Below are 23,453 nucleotides of genomic sequence, written 5' to 3'. Positions count from 1 at the left end.
TTAAGGGCTCAGGAGGATACAGAATAAAATTAGGATCATTTTTCTTGGTTCCATTAGAGAAGACTTCCTGGAGAAAGGGATTTTAGAAGGAAGTGATAAAAGTGGATTTGTAGAAATGTTGAAATAAAAAAAAAAGAATGCGTTTTACATAGCGGGGATTTGGGAATAGCTGATTAGATGGTATGACCAAAAGTCAGGCCTGAACTGTAGTCTTTAAAGACGCACATTAAAGCTACAAGAAATGCTGATTTGATTTCATTCTCCATTCATCTTGGTTCCTCTTCCCCCATGGTCCCAGAGCCACATGAAAGCCTGCAGCCAAGATGTTTGGTACCTGTTACCTGTTCTACTCTCTGAAGTTCCTTGCTACCCAGAAATAAGGGGCTTGTGTTCTGTTTGACATTTCCCATTTTCTAACCCATGCCCCCCTCTTCCTATCTCCTCACAGAAGAAGTTGTTGTTGTTTTAAATTCCGATAAGACTCCTGATCATTTCCTAGCATGTTGGTTTCCCTGCCTTTTCTTTTTGACTTTCTCTCATAAAGAATATCTTTCTCTCTCCTTTCAGCCATGGGTGCTTAATCTTTTTTTTACAGTTCAAGACTTCAGAAATTACCTTTCCTCCGAACACCACTGGCTCGTTTCTGGTTTTCATTTAGCGTGTATATATTTCATTGTGTTGCTGTCTCTGTTTATCCTGCTCTGTCTTTCTCTTGCTAGAGTGAGCACATTGTAAAGGGGCTCCGTGTTGTAACTTGCATCACATTGCTTGGGTTCTCTGCAAACGTGGTTGGTGATAACATCACAGACTAATGGTCCATGTGAATTTGACTCACTCTTATATAGATTCGTGGTTTGCTGTTCTGTGTGTTTGTTAATTTTGAATGGAAAATCAGATCTGGGTAAATGTGTCCAACAACCTGTACATGAAAATCAGAGCCAGTAAATGTGTAGAAACTGGTAACAGCTTTGTAAAGCTATGGAACAGCAGAGACTATTTAAGTTGGTCAATAAGCACCATATCTCTAGTTTTTACTCTCAGGCTCAGATGTTATACTTAATACATAGTTGTTGAATGGATGTTGACTTAATTTACTTAAGCTGTTGGTCTTAATTTGGTATTTTAAAATACCTTTAGAATATTATCTTGAAAAACAGGGTCATTGTCTCCCTAGTGGTTAAAGGATAATATAAAGAATCTCATCATTTTCTCTTAGGAAAAGAAAAACTTGTTTTTTGTTCTCTTTGTTGGTTCTTTTTTTTTTTTTTCTCTCCATAAGAGGACAGAGAGAATAAGATGGAAATCATAGCTGGTGAAACCTGGATTGGAAAAATCTCAGGGAAGATTACCCTCCAAGATTCATGTTAGACTTTTCAAGTGTTTATTTAAGGCTTGCTCAGGTCTTTTTATCTACATTGACATTTTATGCTAAATGTTTTACTTATCTTATCCCCCATATTTCTTTCTACAGCAGCTTGCCTGGCCCTATTCAGAAGCTGAGAAAAATGCTAAAGACCAGGACCTTAAATTGTTCATTTTTGACAAGGCTTAAAGAATAAGGGTGAAGGAGCAGTTGTGTGAGGAGACCACTGACACTTTTCTTTTTTCTCTTTTCTTCTTCCTTCAGCTCAAGCCAGGGCAGAACAGCTGCAGGGACAGTGACAGTGAAAGCGCCAGTGGAGAATCCAAAGGCTTCCACAGGAGCAGCTCCCGGGAAAGGCTCAGTGACGTAAGTTAAAAAAAACTGAAACCACCAGACCACACATCCCTTGAGTCCAGTTTCAGTTCACCAGCACATCCCTTCATGTCATTTTGTAAATACCCAAGCATTTTTCCTCTCTCGGCAGACACATATATGAGCCTTGCTTTATAGTATTGTTCTGTTTTCTAGTTTGACTTAAAATGTGTTTTAAAGAATTATAAGGTTGGTTGGGTGTATCTATCAGCTTACAAAAGGATTACAAAAGGAAGTGATAATACTTTTTGGTATCCATGTTACAAATGGAAGAACTAGTCTGGCAGTGCTGCAACTGGGAGATGACGTACTTAAATGTGGGCCTTTTGTCATTTTTTCACCTGTGAGATCTGTAACAGCCCCTTTCTTTGGTTTTATTCCTGTTGGAAGGGATGACTAACCCACCACTTACTTTCCTTCTGATTTCTAGAGGAAAACCCCCGTGAGCACACACTACATGCCTCTTAAGGGGGTCTGTCCACCTTCTAGACCTGTTCTAACCACTCTCCAGGCCCCTGTGCACCAGCAAGGCACAGAACTACTTCTTCCCTCTTGGGGTGGTCTCACACCCCTCCCTAATGTGTCGTAGAGCAGGATCCTTGACCCATCTTTGCACCTGAGAGCAACATTTTAAAACTTTCCTTTAAAATAGATCAAGTAGGGGGAAAATTTTATTCGTGATAGCAAAAAAGGAACATTAACAGGTTGAGACAGTATTGTTTTTTTCCTCCCAACCTGTTTGATTTATTTGCAAAAAACTTTTACTAGAGGAAGAAAATAATTCTACTGTCACTAAAAAAATAATTTGGGTAACCATTGAAGAGCATTCCCAGAAATAACACCATTTTACCTTTTGTGATTAGCATACTCAATTTGGGAAATTTCTGATTCTTTTCTTTTTTCTCTTCTTGTCTCTTCTCATCACTTCTTTCCCTCTCCCTCTCTCCGCCTTCCCTCGTCTTTCTTTCCTTTCTTCCTCCCCCGCCCCCGGAAGCTGCAGATTACCCTTTAGTCACCACAGGTGGTGAGTTCAGGATTCTAACCATCTTTCTTTTTCTTTTTAAATTGAGTTATAATTAATATGGGCTTCCCTGGTAGCTTCAATCTGCCTGCAATACAGGAAACCCCAGTTTGATTCCTGGGTCAGGAAGATCCCTTGGAGAAGGGATGGTATGCTCCTCACTCCAGTATTCTTGAGCTTCTTTGGTGGCTCAGACAGTAAAGAATCCACCTGCAATGCGGGAAACCTAGGTTCAATCCCTGGGTTGGGAGGATCCCCTGGAGGAGGGAATGGCAACCCACTCTGGTATTCTTGCCTGGAAAGTCCCCATGGATAGAGGGACCTGGTGGGCTACAGTCCGTGTGGTCACAAAAAGTTGGACACGACTGAGCGACTAAGCACAGCACAGCAGCATATAATTAATATATAGTATTACATTTGTTTCAGGTGTACAACATAGTGATTTGATGTTTTTTATAGATTATGAAATGATCACCACAATAATCCAGCTTTCATCTGTCACAATACAAATTTGTTATGGTATCATTGACTGTATTCTCTATAGGTTCATTTACATCCCTGTGATATATTTATTTTATAACTGGAAGTTCACACTTAATTCCCTTTACTGACTTTGTCTGTCCATCCTCCCACAATCACCTCTCTACTGTTTGACAGCCACTTGTTTGTTCTCCATGTCTGTGAGTCTTTTTCTGTTTTGTTTGTTCGTTTGCTTTGTTTTGTAGATTCTATGTATAAGTGAAATCATACGTACGCATTTTTCTCTGTCTGACTTATTTCACTTAGCACAGTATCCTTCAGTTTTTCTGTGTTGCTGCCACTGAGAAGGTTTCATTCTTTTTTATGGCTGAGTTGTCTTCCTTTGTATGTGTGCGTCAGTGTATAGTATTTTTTAAATTCATTTATCTGATGATAAACATTTAGGTTGCTTCCATATCTTGGCTGTTGTAAATAGTGGTGCAATGAAAGGAGGGATACATATATATATATTTTTTTGATTTACTGTTTCTGTTGAAGTAGAAGTAGAATTCCTGGATCATATGGTAGTTCTATTTTTAGTTTTTTGAGTAATCTTCATACTATTTTCCATAATGGCTGCACAGATTTACATTCTCAACGCCCACGCACAGTGCTTCCCTTTTTGCCCACCTTCTCACCACCACTTGTTGTTTCTTGTCTTTCTTTTTATTTATTTATTTATTTTTACTTTACAATATTGTATTGGTTTTGCCATACATCAACATGCATCCGCCACGGGTGTACACGTGTTCCCCATCCTGAACCCCCCTCCCACCTCCCTCCCCATACCATCCCTGTGGGTCATCCCAGTGCACCAGCCCCAAGCTTCCAGTATCCTGCATCGAACCTGGACTGGCGATTCATTTCTTATATGATATTATACATGTTTTAATGCCATTCTCCCCCTTCCCTCTCCCACAGAGTCCAAAAGACTGTTCTATACATCTGTGTCTCTTTTGTTGTCTCGCATACAGGGTTGTCATTACCATCTTTCTAAATTCTATATATATGCGTTAGTATACTGTATTGGTGTTTTTCTTTCTGGCTTACTTCACTCTGTATAATAGGCTCCAGCTTCATCTACCTCATTAGAACTGATTCAAATATATTCTTCTTAATGGCTGAGTAATACTCCATTGTGTATATGTACCACAGCTTTCTTATCCATTCGTCTGCTGATGGACATCTAGGTTGCTTCCATGTCCTGGCTATTATAAACAGTGCTGTGATGAACATTGGGGTACATGTGTCTCTTTCAATTCTGGTTTCCTCAGTGTATATGCCCAGCAGTGGGATTGCTGGGTCGTATGGCAGTTCTATTTCCAGTTTTTTAAGGAATCTCCACACTGTTCTCCATAGTGGCTGTACTAGTTTGCATTCCCACCAACAGTGTAAGAGGGTTCCCTTTTCTCCACACCCTCTCCAGCATTTATTGCTTGTAGACTTTTGGATCGCAGCCGTTCTCACTGGCGTGAAATGGTACCTCATTGTGGCTTTGATTTGCATTTCTCTGATAATGAGTGATGTTGAGCATCTTTTCATGTGTTTGTTAGCCATCTGTATGTCTTCTTTGGAGAAATGTCTATTTAGTTCTTTGGCCCATTGTTTGATTGGGTCGTTTCTTGTCTTTTTGATAGCCATTCTAACTGGTGTGAGGTGATAATCTCATTGTGGTTTTGATTTGCATTTCCCTGCTGATTCATGATGTTAACATTTTTCATGTGCATATTGGCCATCTGTATGTCTTCTTTGAAAAATGCCTATTTAGGTTCTCTATGTATTTTTTAATCAGGTTGTTTATTTTTTTGACATTGAGTTCTATGAGTTCTTTATACATTTTGGGTACCAACCCCTTATCAGAAATATCATTTGCAAGTATCTTCTCCAAATCAGTGTTACTTTTTTGTTTTGTTGGTAGTTTCCTTTGTTGTTCAAAAAGCTTTTTAGCTTTATATATAGTTCCATTTGTTTATTTTTGCTTCTTTGTTGCCCTTTCCTGAGCAGGTATATCCAAAAAAAATTGGTAAGACTAATGTCAAAGAGATTACTGCCTGTAATTATTTTTTTTTTAGGAGTTCTATGCTTTCAGGTCTTATATTTAAGTTTTTATCCATTTTGAGCTTATTTTTTTATATAACATGAGAAAGTGGTACACTTTCATTCATTTGCATGTAGCTGTCCAATTTTCCGAACACTATTCATTAAAGATACTCTTTTCCCTATCGTTTATTCTTGCCTCCTCTGTCATAGATCAATAGACCCTGTGAGCGTTGGTTTATTTCTGTGATCTCTGTTCTGTTTCATTGACCCACGTGTCCGTTTTTGTTCCAATACCATAGTGTTTTGGTTACGATAGCTTTGTAGTTTAGTGTCAAGTCTGGCAGCCTGATACTTTCAACTTTGTTGTACTTTCTCAAGATTGTTTTGGCTTAAAAATGAGACAGTGTTCAGAGTCTCTGAGTTTCAAGAAGCAGTAGAGTGAGGATATATCATAAAGAGCAAAAACCTTCCCCTTTTGTTTTCTTCTTTTTTAATTCTCTAATTTTCTTGATTATGCTGTACAAGGTGATCCAGTGTATTATAGGAAAAAAATATTATGGCTTATTTTTTCTTTAAAAAATAGAAATTAAGCTTTACTAATATTCAATTTAATAAGTAAGGAGTAGTTCTTATATATAATTCATAAACAGGTATCTTAGGGGTATGTACTCAAAACTTTTTTTACTGTCCATTTCTCTGTCAGTCAAGGTAGGCAACCCTAAGACACAGAGATCTTCCTGTACCTCTCAGGAAAGATTGTTAAATTTAGGGTGACATTTGATATATGGACTATTAAATTCTTGGGCTTCCTTGGTGGCTCAGTGATAAAGAATCCACCTGCCAATGAAGGAGCCATGGGTTCAATCCTTGGGTTGGGAAGGTCCCCTAGAGAGTAAATAGCAACCCACCCTGGTAGTCTTGCCTGAGAAATCCCATGGGCAGAAGAGCCTGAGTTGGACATGGCCTATTGACTGAGTACACAAGCAAGTTTGTACAAGAATTAAGTGGGATAGACAAAAAGTATAATATTTTTGCAGAACTCTTAATATCTTAGTTATGATTACCTTTTCTTTTAATGTGGTATAGTATCAAATATATAAATAAAGAATACTCAGTCTTTCACTGTGAGTATGAATATATATACAAGAATATTTCCTTGTGTTTATATGTTTCATTAAATTTGTGGTGGAACTGTAAATTTAAAGAAATAGATATTTCTTATCTAATTTGTTAACAGTACTTAATGCTTAAATAACTGTTCTGAGATTTTGTTGTGCTTTTAATATAAGATCATATTGACCCTGGAAATTATTCCAGGATTAGTTAATCATAATTTCATCACAGAGTAGAGAAATGAAAGCGCACTAGGTCAAGGAACAAGAGCACAGGATTGTATGGTTATTGAGATATTTTTTACTGGTTTCCCTAAATTTGTTTTCCTTTTGATCAAAGAAATTGACAAAAGATATTCTGTGATCATGGATAGAAATACTGAGTATTGTTAAGATATCAATACCCTTCAAACCAATCTACAGATTCAATGCAATGTCTGTGAAAATTCCAACGTCCTTTTTCGCAAAAATGGAAAATCAGGCACTCCTAATCATATGAAATGGCATGAAGCCCCTAAAAGTCAACACAGTGTTGAAATAAAACAAGTTTGGGAAAGTCACACTTCCCAATTTCAAAACTTACTACAAAGCTACAGTGATCGAAGCTGTGTGGTACTAGAGTTAGTGTAAGCATATGGATCAATGGAATAGAATTGAAAGTTCAGAAATAAACTCATACATCTATAGCAAAGTGATTTTTAACATGAGTTTAATATCCATTTAATTGGGAAAGAATTTTCTCTTCAACAGATGGTGTTGGGACAACTGGATTTTCCCATGCAAAAGAATGAATTTGGACCCCTACATCACACCATGAACAAAAATTAACTCAAAATTAATAAGTGACCTAAATATAAGGGCTAGAACCATAAAATTCTTACAGGAAAATGTGTGTAAATCTTCATGACCTTGAATTTGCAGTGGATTTTTAGATACGACATCAAAAGCACAAGTAGCTAGAGAGAAAATACATAAGTTGGACTTCATCAAAATTAAAAACTTCTGTGCATCAATGTGGAGAAGGCAATGGCACCCTACTTTAGTACTCTTGCCTGGAAAATCCATGGATGGAGGAGCCTGGTAGGCTGCAGTCCATGGGGTCGCTAAGAGTCGGACACGACTGAGCGACTTCACTTTCGCTTTTTACTTTCATGCATTGGAGAAGGAAATGGCAACCCACTCCAGTGTTCTTGCCTGGAGAATCCCAGGGACAGAGGAGCCTAACGGGCTGCTGTCACAGGGGTCGCACAGAGTCGGACACGACTGAAGCGACTTAACAGCAGCAGCAGCAGTGCATCAATGGGTATTGTCAGGAAAATGAAAAAAAAAAAACCAAAGAATGGGAGGAAAATATTTGAAAATCATATAATTGATAAATGTTTAATATCTAGAATATGTAAAGACTACAACAAAAAGACAAACAACTGAATTCAATAATGGGCAAAGGACTTAAGCAGATATTTATACAAAGAAGATATACAAATAACCAGTAAGCCCATGAAAAATGCTCATCATTATAGTGATTGGGGAAATGCAAATCAAAACCAGAATGAGATATTACTTTACAGCTACTAGGATAGTTATACTTTGAAGAAAGGAAAATAGCAAGTGTTGGCAAGAATTTAAAGAAGTTGAAACCTTCGTACATGATGGTGGAAATATAAAATGATAAATCCACTGTGGAAAACAGCTTGACATTCCTCAAAAAGCTAAACAGAATTACCATACATGCCACCAATTCTCCTTTTAGGCATATACCCAGACACCAGGTCCTCAAAGAGATACTTATATGCCAGTTTTCACTGCAGCATCATTTATAGTAAGCAAAAGATGTAAACATCCCAAGAGTTCATCAGCAGGTAAATGGATGAACAAAAAGTGGCATATATGGACATGGGAGCATTAGCCATAAAAAAGAATGAAGTTCGAGTCTTGAAAACGTTATGCTCAGTGGAAGAATCTAGACATAAAAAGACAAATATTTTCTGATGTGAAGTATCTAGAATATGCAAGTTCCTAGAGGCAGAAAGTAGAATGGGAGTTTCCAGGGACCACTGGTAGGGGTAGGAAACTGTGAAAGATGAGAGTTATGGTTTAACTGTAACAAAGTTTCTGTTTGTGGTGAAGAAATAGTTTTAGAAATAGATAGTTTTGATAGCTGCATTGCATTATGATGCAACTGATGCCACTGAATTGTACACTTAAAATAAGTTGAAATATTGCATTTTATTTTATGTGTGTGTGTGTGTATATATATATATATATATATTTTTTTTTTTTTTTTACCATAGTAAAAAATTAAAAAAAAAAATACTAGTGCTGTAATAATCCTGTCAATCTTGTGTCAGGTTAGTCTGTGATATACTTTGGGTTTATGTTGCTTATTATTAAAATTCATACTTCTTGCAGCACCATTAAAAGATGAAAGAAGGAGAAATGACACATATGAAAAAAGAAAAGGGAAGAAAAAGAAGTAGGTGGCTTTTAGTGAAATGTTTCAAAACCTCCAGTCACTTATTTCCTTCACATGAATAGTTGTGAGGTTGCAGAGCCTTGCCTCAGGGCCATTGCAATCTAAAATCTTTGAGATGAATGCCTTTGACAAGTCAAGTCACAAAATGACTGTTTTGGGTATGAGGGCAATGTCTACCCCCATAATATTTTAAAGAATAAAGATACTTCCTTTTTTTTTCCTTAAAGGAGAACTAATAATTACTCTAATGACTATCAGAAAATCAGGAGATAGATTCAAAGACCACTACTGGTTTTTGTTTGCTAAAATATCTCCTTGTTGCTGCTTACCACGCTCATGCTTTCATTACTTTCTTGAACATGTGGAAAATAGTTATCACTGTTTCAATGTTCATATTCTGCTAACTGTCATCTGTGTAATTTTTGAGTCTGTTTCTATTGATTGGTTTTTTTCCTCATTATGGATTGTATTTTCTGGCTTTTGTTTGTGGCTGACTGTTTTAAGGTGCCAAATATTGGGAATTTTTTTGTTTTTGATGAGTGCTGGATATTTTTGGTTTTCATAAATATTCTTGAGCTTTTTTTCTGGGATACAATTATGCCACTTGAAAATAATATTTTTATTTCTTCTGAGGTTTGCTTTTATGCTTTTCTGGCTGGAGCATCCAGAACAACCTTTAGGACAAAGCTTGTTTTTCCCCAGAGCTGAAGACTCTGCCTAATTCCTGATGTGGACAAGGTTTTTCCACTCTGGCTGGTGGGAGTGCCAGTTATCCACTGCTTTCTGTGACTCTGACAGTCGTTCTACCTGCTCCTTCCCGGTGGTCATTCCCCTTGCCTTGGGTACTTTTGTCGCATGGATGTGCTGATACGGACTCCGGTGATGACACGAGGAAAGATGTCTCCTGGTTTCCTGCTTTTCTCACTGTGAACCTGACTTTTCTCCCATCCTCTGCTTTGCTAATTTCAGCTGACTTGGCTTCTTCTGACTGTCAACTCTACCTTCTCAACTCAGGGATTCTTCTGGGATCTACCTGGGTTACCCCCAGCCACCCTACTATGGCATGAAAACTCTCTCCAGGAACTATGCTGGGGCAGTTGTAAGAATTATTTTGTTTTCTTTCTGTCTCTCTAAGATCACTACACTGCTATTGCCCAGTTTCTTAAAAAGTTTGTTTTTTTCACACATTTTGTCTAGTTGTTTTAGTTACTTAAAGCGGGAAAGTGAATTTAATCCCTGTTAGTTTACAATGCCCACTCTAGATTTTAAGCTGAGATGAAATTCTCTTTCAGTCTTCCACTCACTGGAATGATATTTTTAGAAGCTCTGGAAGTTGAGACTTACCTCAAGTGCCTCTAATCAAGATAACTATGTTATTCCAGCTTTGTTTCTTTCTTTTTTTTTTTTTTCAATTGGACAGGCAAAAAGATTAAGAAAAAAGAATTCCAGTGTGGCTGGAGAATTTGACTCATGGGTAAAGCTCAAAAACCAAATGTGCTTGGCTTTTCCAAATTATGTATCCCCACAGCACATTGCCAGGAGGGAATAGTAGTCTACAGGGACTCTCACATTGTCCACATCAAGGAGAAACAGTAACTTGTTTAGATTAGTCACTAAGGAAAAAGTTAAGGGGAATAATTGACTATATAAATATTCATGATGAGTTATTCAGAAGGGAAAGTATTGCTTCTAAACTTAAACAGTATTTTGTAACTGAGGAAGTTGTCAAAAGTCTTGAGATAAACTTACTTAAAGACTTAACACATAGAACAAAACCTCAAATTTTAAAGTGATCATGGGCATTTGTTACAAACAGATAAGTTTTAATAGCTAGTTTGCTGTTTATTATCCATGTGACCTTGAGCAAAAAATTTGATCTTTCCAAGCCTTGGTTTCTTATTCTGCAAAATGGGGGTCATTTCATCTACCATGTAAGGTTTCTTTTAAAAATTACCTGGTACCATGTGTTTGAATTTCTTTAACAGTTCTTGGCACATTCACTGTGCTCAAAAATATTTATTCCCTTCTTTTACATCAGGTTTATACTTACCGTAGGAGCCTTTTCTAAACTTTCTGATTTGAATTCCCTTGTAGCTGGCAGTTCCACAACACCTGCTTGTCTCAATCGTGACAAACACCGTTTTCCTCTCAAATAAAATCCTCCTTATACTCTGTTTTCTCAAACCTGAACTCTTTTATTTCCCTATCTCCATACTGGATCTCAGAGCTATTACCTTCAAACTTGAACTGTTTTCCTTCCTCTTCCTGTTTAACGTTGTCACTGTATTTCTGAGGAAGCATTTGGCTATGATCATCTTCACCTTTACGTGACTGATGTTCAGATGCCCTTATCATTTCTTACATAGATGATTACCGTGATTACTGTGATTACTGTGGCCTCCCAGTGATAGAATCTGACCCAGCTCTGTTTTCTTTGCCCTGTTACTCTACAAAGCTTCCACAGTTGTTGTTTTTTAAAAATATTTATTTACTTACTTTCTTTATTGGTTGCACCAGATCTTGGTTTTGGCATGCAAAGTCTTAGTCATTCATGTGGGATCTAGTTCCCTAATCAGGGATCGAACTTGAGCCCCCTGCGTTGAGAACATGGAGTCCCAGCCACTGGACTGGATAAGTCCCAACAGTTGTTTTTCTGAGAGTCAGAACTCACTATTAAACCATCTTGTTTAAGATCCTGCAGACGAAGTCCCACACTCCTGAGGCTATTAGCAGAATCTTCCACCAGGATGTATGAAGCTACCTCTTCATCTTCCCTTTCTTCCTCTACTTCCCTGTGGTTTATACCTTCTACTTGTTTCTTCTGGAGTACTCTTTTTTTTTTTTTCTTCTTCTGTAGCCCAATTTCACTTCTAGCAGACTCTTCCTGCCACCACCCTGTGGAAATAAACTCCTTTAATGCTTTATTCATATAACTACATGGATGTGACTAATCTATCTCTGAAAGAATTTGGGGTCAAGATTTTAATTGTGAAAAGGCAGACAAATATTTCATACTTTTAAAATGTTCAAGATGTTAAAAGAATTGAAACATTTCAAGTTAGGTCAAAGGGGAATTCTCGGAACTATTATGCAATACAATTCTCTAATCTTATTGCCCTGTAGCTCTTTAGTTCATTTAATACCACAGTTGATGCATTTTTTCTGCTGCTTTTTGAGATGTCCCTTCTCCTATCTCGAATCTCCCAGGTTTCGGGGTTTTTACTGGTTTGTCTAGCCCACTGTCCCAACACCCATCCATCTGTGCAAGCATCTGTCCTAGCCTCCTTTCTTCCCACCCAGCACCCAAACTTTATTGCCAGGTTTACTAGTTACTATTAAGGAAGAAACGGTCACAGTCCACACCATCAGTGAACTTCCCTGTATTTAAGTAGAAAATCTAATGCAGACCTGTTACAGACTCTTGGTATTCTGTTTCTCCTTTCTTTTCTTTTTCTATTTTTGCCATATTTTCATTTTCCCTACCATTTTGTTTATGTCTTTTGCATTTCCTGTATCGTATTTTTCTGTGTTTTCTTGGACACACCAGTGTTTCGATTGTCCAGGAATATTTATCTAATACCTTCTAAGTGTCAGGTGTAGTTCTGGACACTTGAGGTTGAGTGGGGAACAAGATGAAACCTTTGGCTTCATGAAGCTTCTATTCTATTGAGGAAGGCAAACAGCAAACCTGAGAGCAAACAATAGCATTATTTTTGATGTAATACATTTTACGAAGTAAACAAAGCAGTAGTGGGGGGTGTGGCAGGGTGTTGCCACTTTAACTGGAGTAATTGAATTAGTCCTTTTTGTTTGGTGATGTTTAAACTGAAGCCTGAATGATGAAAGGGGGGAAGAATATTGAGGCAAGATAAGTGACAAGATCATGGCCTTGACTCAGGGGTAAGCCTGACATGTTTAAATGTGAGGGGTGGGGCAGGCCTTTGTGGCTAGAGCAGAGGGAATGAATACAGGAGCTGATCACATGATATTTTCTAGTTCATAGTAAGGCGGCTATAGACTCTCTTGGTTTCCTGGGCGACTGTATGCATAATCTCAAACCAGGAAACTTAAAACAATAAATTTATTATTATCTTGTAGTTTTTAAGGCTAGAGGTCCAACATTAAGTATTGGCAGGGCCATGATTTCTCTGAAGTCTCAGAAAGGAGTCCTTCCTTTGCTCTACTGGCTTCTGGTTGCTTCTTAAAATCCTTGATGATACTTGGCTTATAACCACCTCACTTCAATGTGTGCCTCTATTCACATGGCCTTTTACTCTATTTGTAGCTCTGTACGTCTGATTTCCTTATAAGGAGAGCAGTCATTGGATTTAGGTTCCACCTAAATCCAGTATGACCTCAACTTAATTGCACCTGCAAAGTCCCTGTTTCCAAGCAAGTTCATTTATATCAGTCAGGGTTCTCAAGAGAAACAGAGTCATAAAATGTATAGACTTGAACAGTTATGGAGATTCACAAGTCTCAAAATGTACAGTCAGCAAGCTGGGGACCTAGGAGAGCTGATGGTTAGTTCCAGTCTGAGCCCCAAAGTCTGAGAACCAGAAAGACTGGAGGGCTTGACACCCCAGAAAAGTCTGTGTGTCAGTCTGTCTGAGCCTGAAAGTGGGGGGGGGGAAACTGTTTCACTTTGAAGGCTGAGTCAAGGGAATTCCCTCAATTTGAGTACAGCCATCCCTTATGTTCTATTAAACAGATTGGATGAGGCCCACTTACATTATGCTTTACTTACAGTATGCTTTACTCATCCTGTTAGTTTAAATGTTAAACTCATCCAAAAACACCCTCAGAGTAACACCCAGACTAACATTTGAGCAGATATCTGGTTACCCAGTGGCACAATGAAGTCAATGCATAAAATTAACCCTCACAATCACATTCTTAGGTTCCAAGAAGGCCCTGTAATTTTAGGGGGACACTATTTAACCTACCATATAAGTGAATATTTAAAAAGCCTCTCAAAGGTGTTAGAAGGAATGTTGTAATTTTTATTTTAAAATGTTTACTTTTCCTTTTATGTGAATAACTGCAGATAAAAATGAGAGCAAGAATGAAATTAGGGGGAAAAGCCCGAAGGCTGCTGAATAGAGATGAGAGCTGGTAACAACTTGAAATGGATTGTAACACGTTGAAAATTGAATTTGGAAGTGACCGTTTCCACCCGTGATGTTTTTTCAAGTTGTGCCCACGTTTTTACTTCCACTAGTGGTTCATTTCTCTATTTATATATATTTTTCATCTTTATAAGTTATCAGTAATCTTTATCTCCAAGGCACATTTCTTAAGATTAAAATTTTAGGTTCTTTTAATTGTCATTGTTTTCTAAAACACTACAGAAGACAAATGAACTCGTCTTGTGACCTTTGTAAGAAATATACTTGGCCATGTGATTCTTAGCATGATCCTTCTACTTTTCACTCCCAAGAAGAAAAAGTATAACATGAGGGTGGATAGGCAGGGATGTCAGACATGCGTGATAATTTGGAAGAATTTTAAAATACTGTATTTAAATTAGCCCTAGGGTCAGAGCTTACATTTTCCTTTCGGGTGAAGCACACATCCATCACATGCTTAGGGAGCCGTAATAGTAGCCATGGCCTCTCTGTGTAGATCTCTAATGAAGGGAGTACATCTATTTTGGATGGATAACCGATTTTTGAAATCCCTTGTTCTAGGTAAGATGTTAAAACAGAAATTTTAACTTCATGGGTTTAATGAGTAGCTTCAATAATAGCTTAGTAACAGAGACGGAAAGCAAGTCAGGTGGGGGGCAATGAGAGGAGTAGAATGAGCATGCATTCAATGACTGTCTGCTGGTGGACTTGAATGTCAACAGCAGCATCCTCCTTCCTGGAAAATGTCTTTCAGCGACGCGCCCCATTACTGTGTCTGCGGCCCGCGCAGCTCGGAGACCGAGGCACAGTGTGTTTGTAAGAAAGCTCCTCTTTACAACTTAATGAGTTCGAGGTAGGTGATTTGCGGAGATTGCTGGAACAGTGGTCAAATCTGGGAAAAAACAAAAAAACAAATGCAAAGACCATGTTAAACAGGAGATAGCTTATAATGAGCCTGGAAATCACATATCCGATAGCCAACTGTCTGGAATTTCTTCATACTCTTGTCTTCTCGTGGAAACCACTAAATACTTTTTCTAACTCTGTTTTCTCAGTCCCTCTATACCTCTCATTTCTATGTAATACACAGAAAATATGAATGAATTGGCAACTCTATCACTTAAAGAAATAAGAATTTCTTAAAGAAATAAGCCTTTTTCATTATTCAACAAACATATTTGCCTAAACGTGTGTATATGATTGACTTCAAATGCTTTTAAATTCAAGGATGCTTTTATTTATTGAATTAAAAAAACTTAGTTTTTCAAGCCTCATTTTGACTTATACCCTTTTTTAGATTCTGTGGCCACTTTTGCTATATAGTTTGGACAATGTATGCGGTCTCTGTCCAAGCAACAAAAATGGAAGCCCCTTTCCTCTCATTATAAATTGGGGAAGCATAGAAAGTTAAAATTCAACTTGATTTCATCAAATGGTTCAGTGGTCAGGACATCATCACCTATCTGCTTTCCTGAGCCCTTTCTTCATGCTGTCTGTCTCCTGTAACATGAGAAAACAATAATAATTCCTAGATGCACATTTGTAAACAAATAGCTATAGAAACATAAAACATTTCTAACAGTAAAAAAGCTATTTTTAAATACTTATTTCATTTTTATAGGATAATCTGGGACTTTGCTGGTGGCTCAGGTGGTAAAGAATCTGCCTGCAATCCCTGGGTTGGGAAGATCCCCTGGAGAAGGGAATGGTAACCCACTCTTGCCTGGAAAATCCCATGGACAGAGGAGTCTGGTGGGGCCACATTCCTTGGCGTCACAAAGAGTTGGACACAACTGAGCTACTAACACAATAATGTAGCATAATCTATTGTTGCCCATGGTTTAAGTTGTTCATGGAATTTGTGACTTGGAAAAATGTTAAAACTATCAAATATTTTCAGCTTTTAAATATATACTTAGATTAAGTATAAATGACAGAGACTTTTCTGGATTTTTGGTTAGCAAGGCCTGAGGCATGTGGTATGTGACCTGAGTGTCAGTGAAACCCTGCTTCTCTGCCCTGTGGCTGGTCTCAAAACTTCTGCTATACCTCTGTCTGATGGTGAAGGACCAGGAGTAGCATCCCACTGAACACAGGGCCTTAGCAGATTCTTGGGCTTATAGAACTGGACCAAGGAGAAATCACTTTATTTCAGAAACGTTTCTGTTCAAGTTTTCCAGCAATGATTGAAGGGAGCTGGCAATCGGCCAAGAAAAATATAGTGGAGAAAGGAGTTAGAGGGGAGGAAATGTCAACGCCATGGACATTTGGCAAAGTAGATTAGAAGAGTTTTTCTACGAACTTTTCTGCTAGGTCCAGAAATTATAGCTGAATGCCACACACACACACACACACAAAATGGTGAGTTCAAATGTGGGTAGCCTCTGACTCTCTAGTTCTATATGCTTTCTAGCAAAAGTTGAAACTCCAGTGGACCTTTAATGTACATGAGGATCTTGGGTCTGTTCCTTCATGTGTCTATCTGTGCTCGTGCGTGCATGCATGCATGTGTATGTGAGGGGGGTGTTGTAAGGCAGGGTTCTTAAATGCTTTGTTGCATTATGTTAATTCCTCGGCAGTGCAATCAAATTCATGTCGTAATTAAAGCTGTCAGTTGGAAGGCAAGCCAATCGCCACGAAAACACAGCATAACAAATGAAGTGAAATGATTCTGCGTGTAGCTATACAATGCTTCGCCAGGCATGAAATTAAATAAGTAATTTGATGTTGACATCAGAAATTGAAATGATACCCACTGTTCCCTCATTCAGTCAGACCTGCATAAACAATAGCCAGAACAAATATGCACAACAAAGCTCTCTTCTCCACCCAGCTCCCTGAGTAATGTACAATATATATGCAAAATGAGTATAACAGAGCTTCCCGGGACCTGAAGGATGTCATTTTCTTGGTATACAATAAGATGATATGTATGTGGGGGTGGGGAGGTGGGCTTGAAGGGGTCCTTCTGCTTCTGGGATAAAATACATTTGCAGAAAGGTGGGGGGAACACTGAAATAAACAAATCCCATGCTCTCTCTGAGTAATTCATTCTAAAATGAGTTTGCCTCCCAGGGGCACAACTCCAGGCTGGTGGAGATCTAACTTGGCTTTTGCCTTCCTGTGTTCTGCCATGGGTGGGGGAGTGGGGGTGGTGGGTGCTGAAAACAGGTGATGCCATCACATGGCTAATCATTGCTCTGAGGAGCTGTCTCCATGACTACTGTTGCTCTCCCTATGTACCGTTTATAGGAGCACAAATGCAGCAAGGTTTTTGAAAATCCAGTGTCCAGGATCACGTATCTAGGTTCTTTATTCCCCCAAGCCTGTCTGGAACACTGAGGGGAAGAAAGTTTTGCTCCAGGTGCTGAATTTAGGAATGCCCTGGAGCATCATGTCCTTGTTTGATACAGATGCTCTTTGTACTTACAGCACCATTATTTCCTTTTCAAAACTGATATAAAATCAAGAATCGTATCTATATTTGGAGATATGATTTTTGGAGATGTTAAGTTCACCTGAGTCCCATCCCCATACAGTCTAAGCATTCATCGATTTATACATACATTAATTCAACTAATACTTACCAAATGCCTGCTATGTGCAAGGCATTGAGCTAAGTGCTAGGGAAACCAGGATGAGTCAAGCAGAGGGTACATGCTACCTGTGGTTTGCAGAGCAGGGACCAGGCATTTAGGTAGAACAGTTAGAGGTTACCCAAGTAACTGTTGCATCACCGTGGAAGTCCGTTCCCTGTAGGTGGAAGGTGTAACAACCAGCCCAAGCCTGGCAGGGAGAGGCCTTGCTGGTACAAGGATTCCTTGCTGAGACCTGAGGAGTGTCTCAGTGTTAGCGTTCTTTTTGTTTCAAGCTTATCTGGGGCCTCTCTCGTTCATAAAGAGGACACTGCAAATTAAAGAATTTGTAATGAGAGGTTTTAGGGGGAAAAAACAACACAGACAAGTTTAAAATTCAAACCAAGTTCTTTTTTGGGTCTCTTTCCCCTATGAAGTGATGGCCCAGGTACGTCTCAGCATCACTGTTTTTTAGTTCCCTTTGTGTGAGAACTGTGGAAGCCTAAACTGATAACTTTGGTGACTAAAACCTTTAGAAGAATGGTGCTTTTCACCACTTCCCTTTACCCACACATTCTTTGCATTTTAGTCTACTAATTATGTTTACAAAATGTCTCAGTTTTGAAAAGCGCTCTGTGTGTACTAACTGGTGCCTTGAGGGAATAAGCTGGCAAGTAGGTCACACACTGGAAAAGTCATCCAAACCCACTGGGCTTTTTATTTTCAAGTCAGTCTGGGCTCTTTCCTCTTGCCTGCCCCTTTGCGGCCACAAAACTGAGTAGCTTGAGACCAGGGCATTGAATGTCAGCAAGTCAGGGAGGCAGGCTGATGCGTGTCTGTTTAGTCTCAGTGCAGGGCGAAATGCCATCATTAATTCATTACCCAGCTGCCTGTCAAATAAATTGGCAATTACGTCCACCGCAGAAGCTTGGAATTCAGTAAATAGCACGTTAGCATCTCTGAGTTGTTGAGAGATGTAAAGGGGAAAATTAAGCAACACGGTGTTTGTATCAGTAGCAGATGACAAGGGGCCGCATATACAGGCGATGTGGTGTCGTGATGAAAAGCCTGCGAAGAACTGGTAATGAGCTGTGTGGATTGGAACGTGTTAAAAACCATTGCTGATTTTCCACTTTGTTTTTATGCTTTCTTGCAGAGTTCAGCTCCTTCCAGCTTGGGAACAGGCTACTTCGTAAGTTTTATCTCAACTTCCACATGTGTGCCTCGCGCTGGCATTCATTTTCTTGTGTAATATATACTCATTAGGATGTGAAAAAAAAACGTCCAAGAAATTCCCTCTCAGTCCTGAAGAGCAGACTGATGTCCATCTTTTAACTGAGAGTTGTTTTATTTTTAAAATACATCACCTGCTGGGCACTAGGGTTCACAAGTCAGTCTCAAAAATGTGTCTGGTTCCTAGCACCCAGCACGTTTGCCCCTCACCTGGCAGAGTAAGGAGATACAGGGAATCCTGCTTGACCTGTGCCACCTTTCCTGAAAAATTGGTTTTTTAGTGAGAAGTGTCAAGTGGAAGTGGTCAAGTGGAAGATGGAATTCAATTTATGCAATGAGGTATACATGTTCTTTAAGATCCCTTGAAGAACTGCCCCACTTATACAATGAATTGCCATATTTTAATTTTTTTGAGAGGTGACTGTATGCTTTCCCTCACAGTCTGAGTAGGTGGCCTTTAGATTTTTTTCTCATCAATCATCAAACTTGTCATTTTATTGACTATAGGTGTATTATTTAATTTTAAGACCTTATTATCTGTCCTTTGGGAAGTGTGTGGATGGTGATACACCTCAGGGCTTATCCCAATATTTCTCATTCATGAAGAAATTGTCACTTCCATTCCTCTTATCTATAGCTAAATTATCCTTCTTGGATTCAGTAATGCTTTTCAAAATATAAATAAATAAGAATTACACATAAACGTTATTTACACAGTGGGATAACATGCCCATGTAGACATTTGTTGTGATATTTAAAGGAATTTGAAGGAATCTTATTTATGTTCTGAGTGATGAACACAGATACTCTAATATCTGCTCAGCATTTTCAGGGAAAATAATGAAATCATGAAAATAAAGTGGAAAATGGTTACTGATTCTGTTGTGTTGCCTTTAAATTTCTCCCCCCTAAAATGCTAATTACTTTGGCTTTCTTCTGCCCACACATTTCTCTCCTTACATTTACATTAAATCCATGAAAACAAGCATCTTTTCATTGAATAATAAGTCTTTTCCAAGCTTAGATGAAGTGGCATTTATTAAATGTTGATTTTTTTTTTTCTGGTCTTAGCCTATGATACAAAGAGAAAGGGTTGATGATTTCTTGTTACCTGCTTCATACAGTCAGCACACTTATCCTTACTCCTTATTGTGGTTGAATATTCATGCTTATAGAAACAAGCAGGATGCTGAAACAAGATCCTGCTTCAGCAGCCGAAATAACAGAAGTAGTCCCATCTGCCATCTCTTCACACCAGGCTGGATGTGGGTTGAGATGCTGGAAGTAAAATCTGGAGCCTGCCAATGTTTATTCTCTATCCAAAAGCTAAATCCCCCCTCTTTACTTTCTTCAGCAGAAGGAGGCCAATGCCACTGACTCAGCCTCTGATTACTTCCAGACTGAGCATTCAAAAATATATATATATATATATATATATATATATATATATATATATTATTGTCAGTAAGAGCACTCTGAAAGAAGAAAATCACCTCTAAAAGTACTGAGAATTTTATTATGCTTTTGGTCACTTACTTTTCTAATTCCAGGAATGTTTATTTTAATTGTGTAACAATAGGTTCTTATGAATCAAAAGTCTTTTGCAATTATAAATCTCAAATACTTTTTACACTTACACAGAGCTGGATGAGTATAAAAGGTTTTTTTATGTACTTTAGAAAAATTATTCTTAATATTACTTTGCTTATATATAAAAATCTGTAGTATTATTAGCTTACATCGAGGAGATACATACCAGATGTAAGTTCAGCTCTCAACTATGACAAAAATGTTCTACATAGAATGTGTTTCCAATAATGGGATTATTATGTTATGAAAGTGCAAAATCCATTGTTATTATTGCCAAGTCCTCATCAAAAAGCATCTTCTGTTTCAGTTTCTATCTCAGGAATATCACATGTAATATTTAATTTCAGGTACTAACTGAAGCATTGGTGAGTTTCACACTTCTAAGTGGAGATAGTATATTTACAATTTTTAGTGATTTCATGCCAATGTATTCTTTGCACTGTTCTTTATGATCTATGATGTCATAATGACCTTTACCTAAGTCTATAGTGAAGGCTCAGCATCAGGTAAGTGGAATGATGATATTTCGACTTTATCCTTAATCCTCTTCAGCATCACTTTGAAGTGTGGGGAGAAGCAGATTACCTGCAGAGTCAATGAGCTATTAATGCAATTGAACCATAGTGTGAATCCTAGTATAAGAAAACTGAAGGCACTCACCTCTTCAGTTTAACAACGTGAAAATGTTTTCTTAAATACTCTCCCCTTGCCCCAACATTACTCTAACTTCAGAATCTTCTTTGATTTAGACTGTATGCCCCTGTAGAACTTTTAGTGAACTAAGGTAGAATGCCGATCATCGTGTATGCTAATAAAATAGATGCCCACATAACTGTATGCACTTGCAGGTATATATGTACACATGTGTGTGTGTGTACCTTACCCACAGCCAGTATGTTTTACTTTCTTTTGGTTCTTTTCATTAAACAGTAGTAGTAACTTAAAGGCTTTGAAGAATAGACTTTTGTTTCTGATGAAATTGTATTTGTTTATACCTCCTTGGTTTTGTGTTTCATAGATGTCTGCTTAGGTCTGTCACTTTTCCAATCCATTTATAAGCTGAAGATTCGAGAAATGAGAACAGCAGCTAAAATCAGTATTTACATAAGCATATTGCAAAGAATTCTTAAAGTAGACAAAATAGAGAAGGATTGGAACAAACTTTTCACATTTTTGGGAGCTTATGAATAATGTGGGTGTTATACACACAGAGAGACATACATATATATTCATTACATACTCATGCTCAGCTCATATTCTAAATATAAATGGAAGTATAGACTAGTTGGAATATATTTGCTTTTTTATTTTTTTGGCAAGAGTACCAAAACTTGTTGGAGTGTGTAGGATTTTCTTTAAAAAAAAAAACACACATTAATGCAATGAACACATTTTTCTTTTCAATTTAAATGTTTTGGCCTATATTTTCTTCTTTTACATGTATTTGAAGTTTTATTATGCATAGCATATAATTAAGAACTTAGAGACAGTACGATATAAAGACTACTTGTATGACCTTGGATGAATTCTTTCTTGTCTCTGAGTCTGTTTCCTCATCTTTACCTACCTAAGAGAGTTGTGAATATTAAATGAGGTAAGATATTTAATGCACACAGAGCAGCTCTCAATAATAGGAAATAATACATGTTTTCTTCTGTGATCCCCACTGTATAGTGTGATGGAATAAATGTGGCCTCATTAAGTGGTTGTGAAATGTTGTGATGGAGATGTACCACTGGAAATTCACAATAAAAAGTAAACATTGTAATTTGTAACTGTAGGAGAGGAATATTTTGTTCTCATTGCATACTTTCTTAGGAGGCTAGGGTTTTGTGTTTGGTCAGCTGTATACCAGTTTACTGTATATACAAACATAAAATTCCTTCCCTGTCATTCTCTTTGCTCATGATGAGGTCAGAATGAACTATTCTGTAGGCCATCCACATATTGGGTGTTTTAATTTGTCCGTTAAAGTTATTTGTTGATTTTTTTCCCCTCAGACCTGAGACATTTAAAGACTGCTGATAGCTCTTTGGGTTGGGCTGAGAGTAGGAAGGAGATGGCTTATAAGGAGACTTGAACTTGGCTTAGTGAACTGTTACATTAAAATTAGAAAGGTGTCAAACCAAGATTTTATGACCGTGACACTTCTTTTACTTGGGATAGAAGTCTCAGGAAAGAAGAGATTCCTTTTTAGGAACATAATGAGTTTGGAAGTTAGAGTACATAGTTAGAAATTTAATTATCTTCAATGATAGTTTAAAAGAGGTGGCCAAAATAACATGAAAAACAAAACATTGCCACCCAAATTTAAATTTACATTAAACCAGTAATTCCCTGTAATAACTTCAGTATGTCCTGAAAAGGCAACTGTGGCCTTATCACAAAATGTCTTTGAGATGTAACTGTTCGTGTATTCAATAATATCCCTAAATGACCCCTAATAGTTACCCAGTAATTCACCTAAGTACGTTTGAAATAGCCTCAGAGATTCTCTGTATCCAAAGTGAGTACAAGTTCACTAAAGTGGTTAATTATGGGATATGTAATATAAAAATTTAATGAATATATTATTCTGATTATAATAATAAAAGCCTTGGAACCTATCAGTCACCTTAAAATCTAGGACACTGCTAATGATTTTGGAGCTGTATGTGTACTATGCAGAAACACTGAGCAAATGAAATCAGTTGTCCTTCGGAATGGTATATTTGCCACCGTTTTGAGCTGTACCCTTTAAAATACTACCCTGAACTATATTTGCCTCCTAGAAAGTAACAAAACTAGAATCTACACTTAAGTATTGTGTTTTGTTAAGATTGGGAACCACAGGACTATTTATACTGGAGGGTTGCTTTATAGCTGTGCTCTGACAGATTCTTCAACATAGTCACCAATAAACTCTAATTTCAAGGGACTTAGACTAAAATTGTAATTCTGTTTTCTATTTCCCACTCTTACCTTTTTAAAATGTTTTTGATTGGTTTTTAACACTCTGACTTTCAGAGTGGGGTCTGTGAGCCATG

General features: G+C 37.8%; 1 protein-coding gene across 10 annotated transcripts in view; it reads left to right on the top strand.

Annotated features, from left to right (window-relative positions):
* The window catches only part of AUTS2 (activator of transcription and developmental regulator AUTS2), a 1,215,639-nt gene that overhangs the window by 516,804 nt on the left and 675,382 nt on the right, over window positions 1-23,453 (top strand). For all 10 annotated transcript variants that reach the window (XM_070779197.1, XM_070779196.1, XM_070779194.1 and 7 more), the window contains 2 exons: window positions 1,628-1,729; window positions 18,761-18,796. In XM_070779197.1, coding sequence (XP_070635298.1) covers window positions 1,628-1,729; window positions 18,761-18,796 — 138 coding nt within the window. The remainder of the gene's footprint in view (window positions 1-1,627; window positions 1,730-18,760; window positions 18,797-23,453) is intronic.

The sequence above is a fragment of the Bos indicus genome, chromosome 25, assembly GCF_029378745.1.
Source record: "Bos indicus isolate NIAB-ARS_2022 breed Sahiwal x Tharparkar chromosome 25, NIAB-ARS_B.indTharparkar_mat_pri_1.0, whole genome shotgun sequence".
Taxonomy (NCBI): domain Eukaryota; kingdom Metazoa; phylum Chordata; class Mammalia; order Artiodactyla; family Bovidae; genus Bos; species Bos indicus.
This window is presented reverse-complemented; position numbering and strand designations above follow the sequence as displayed.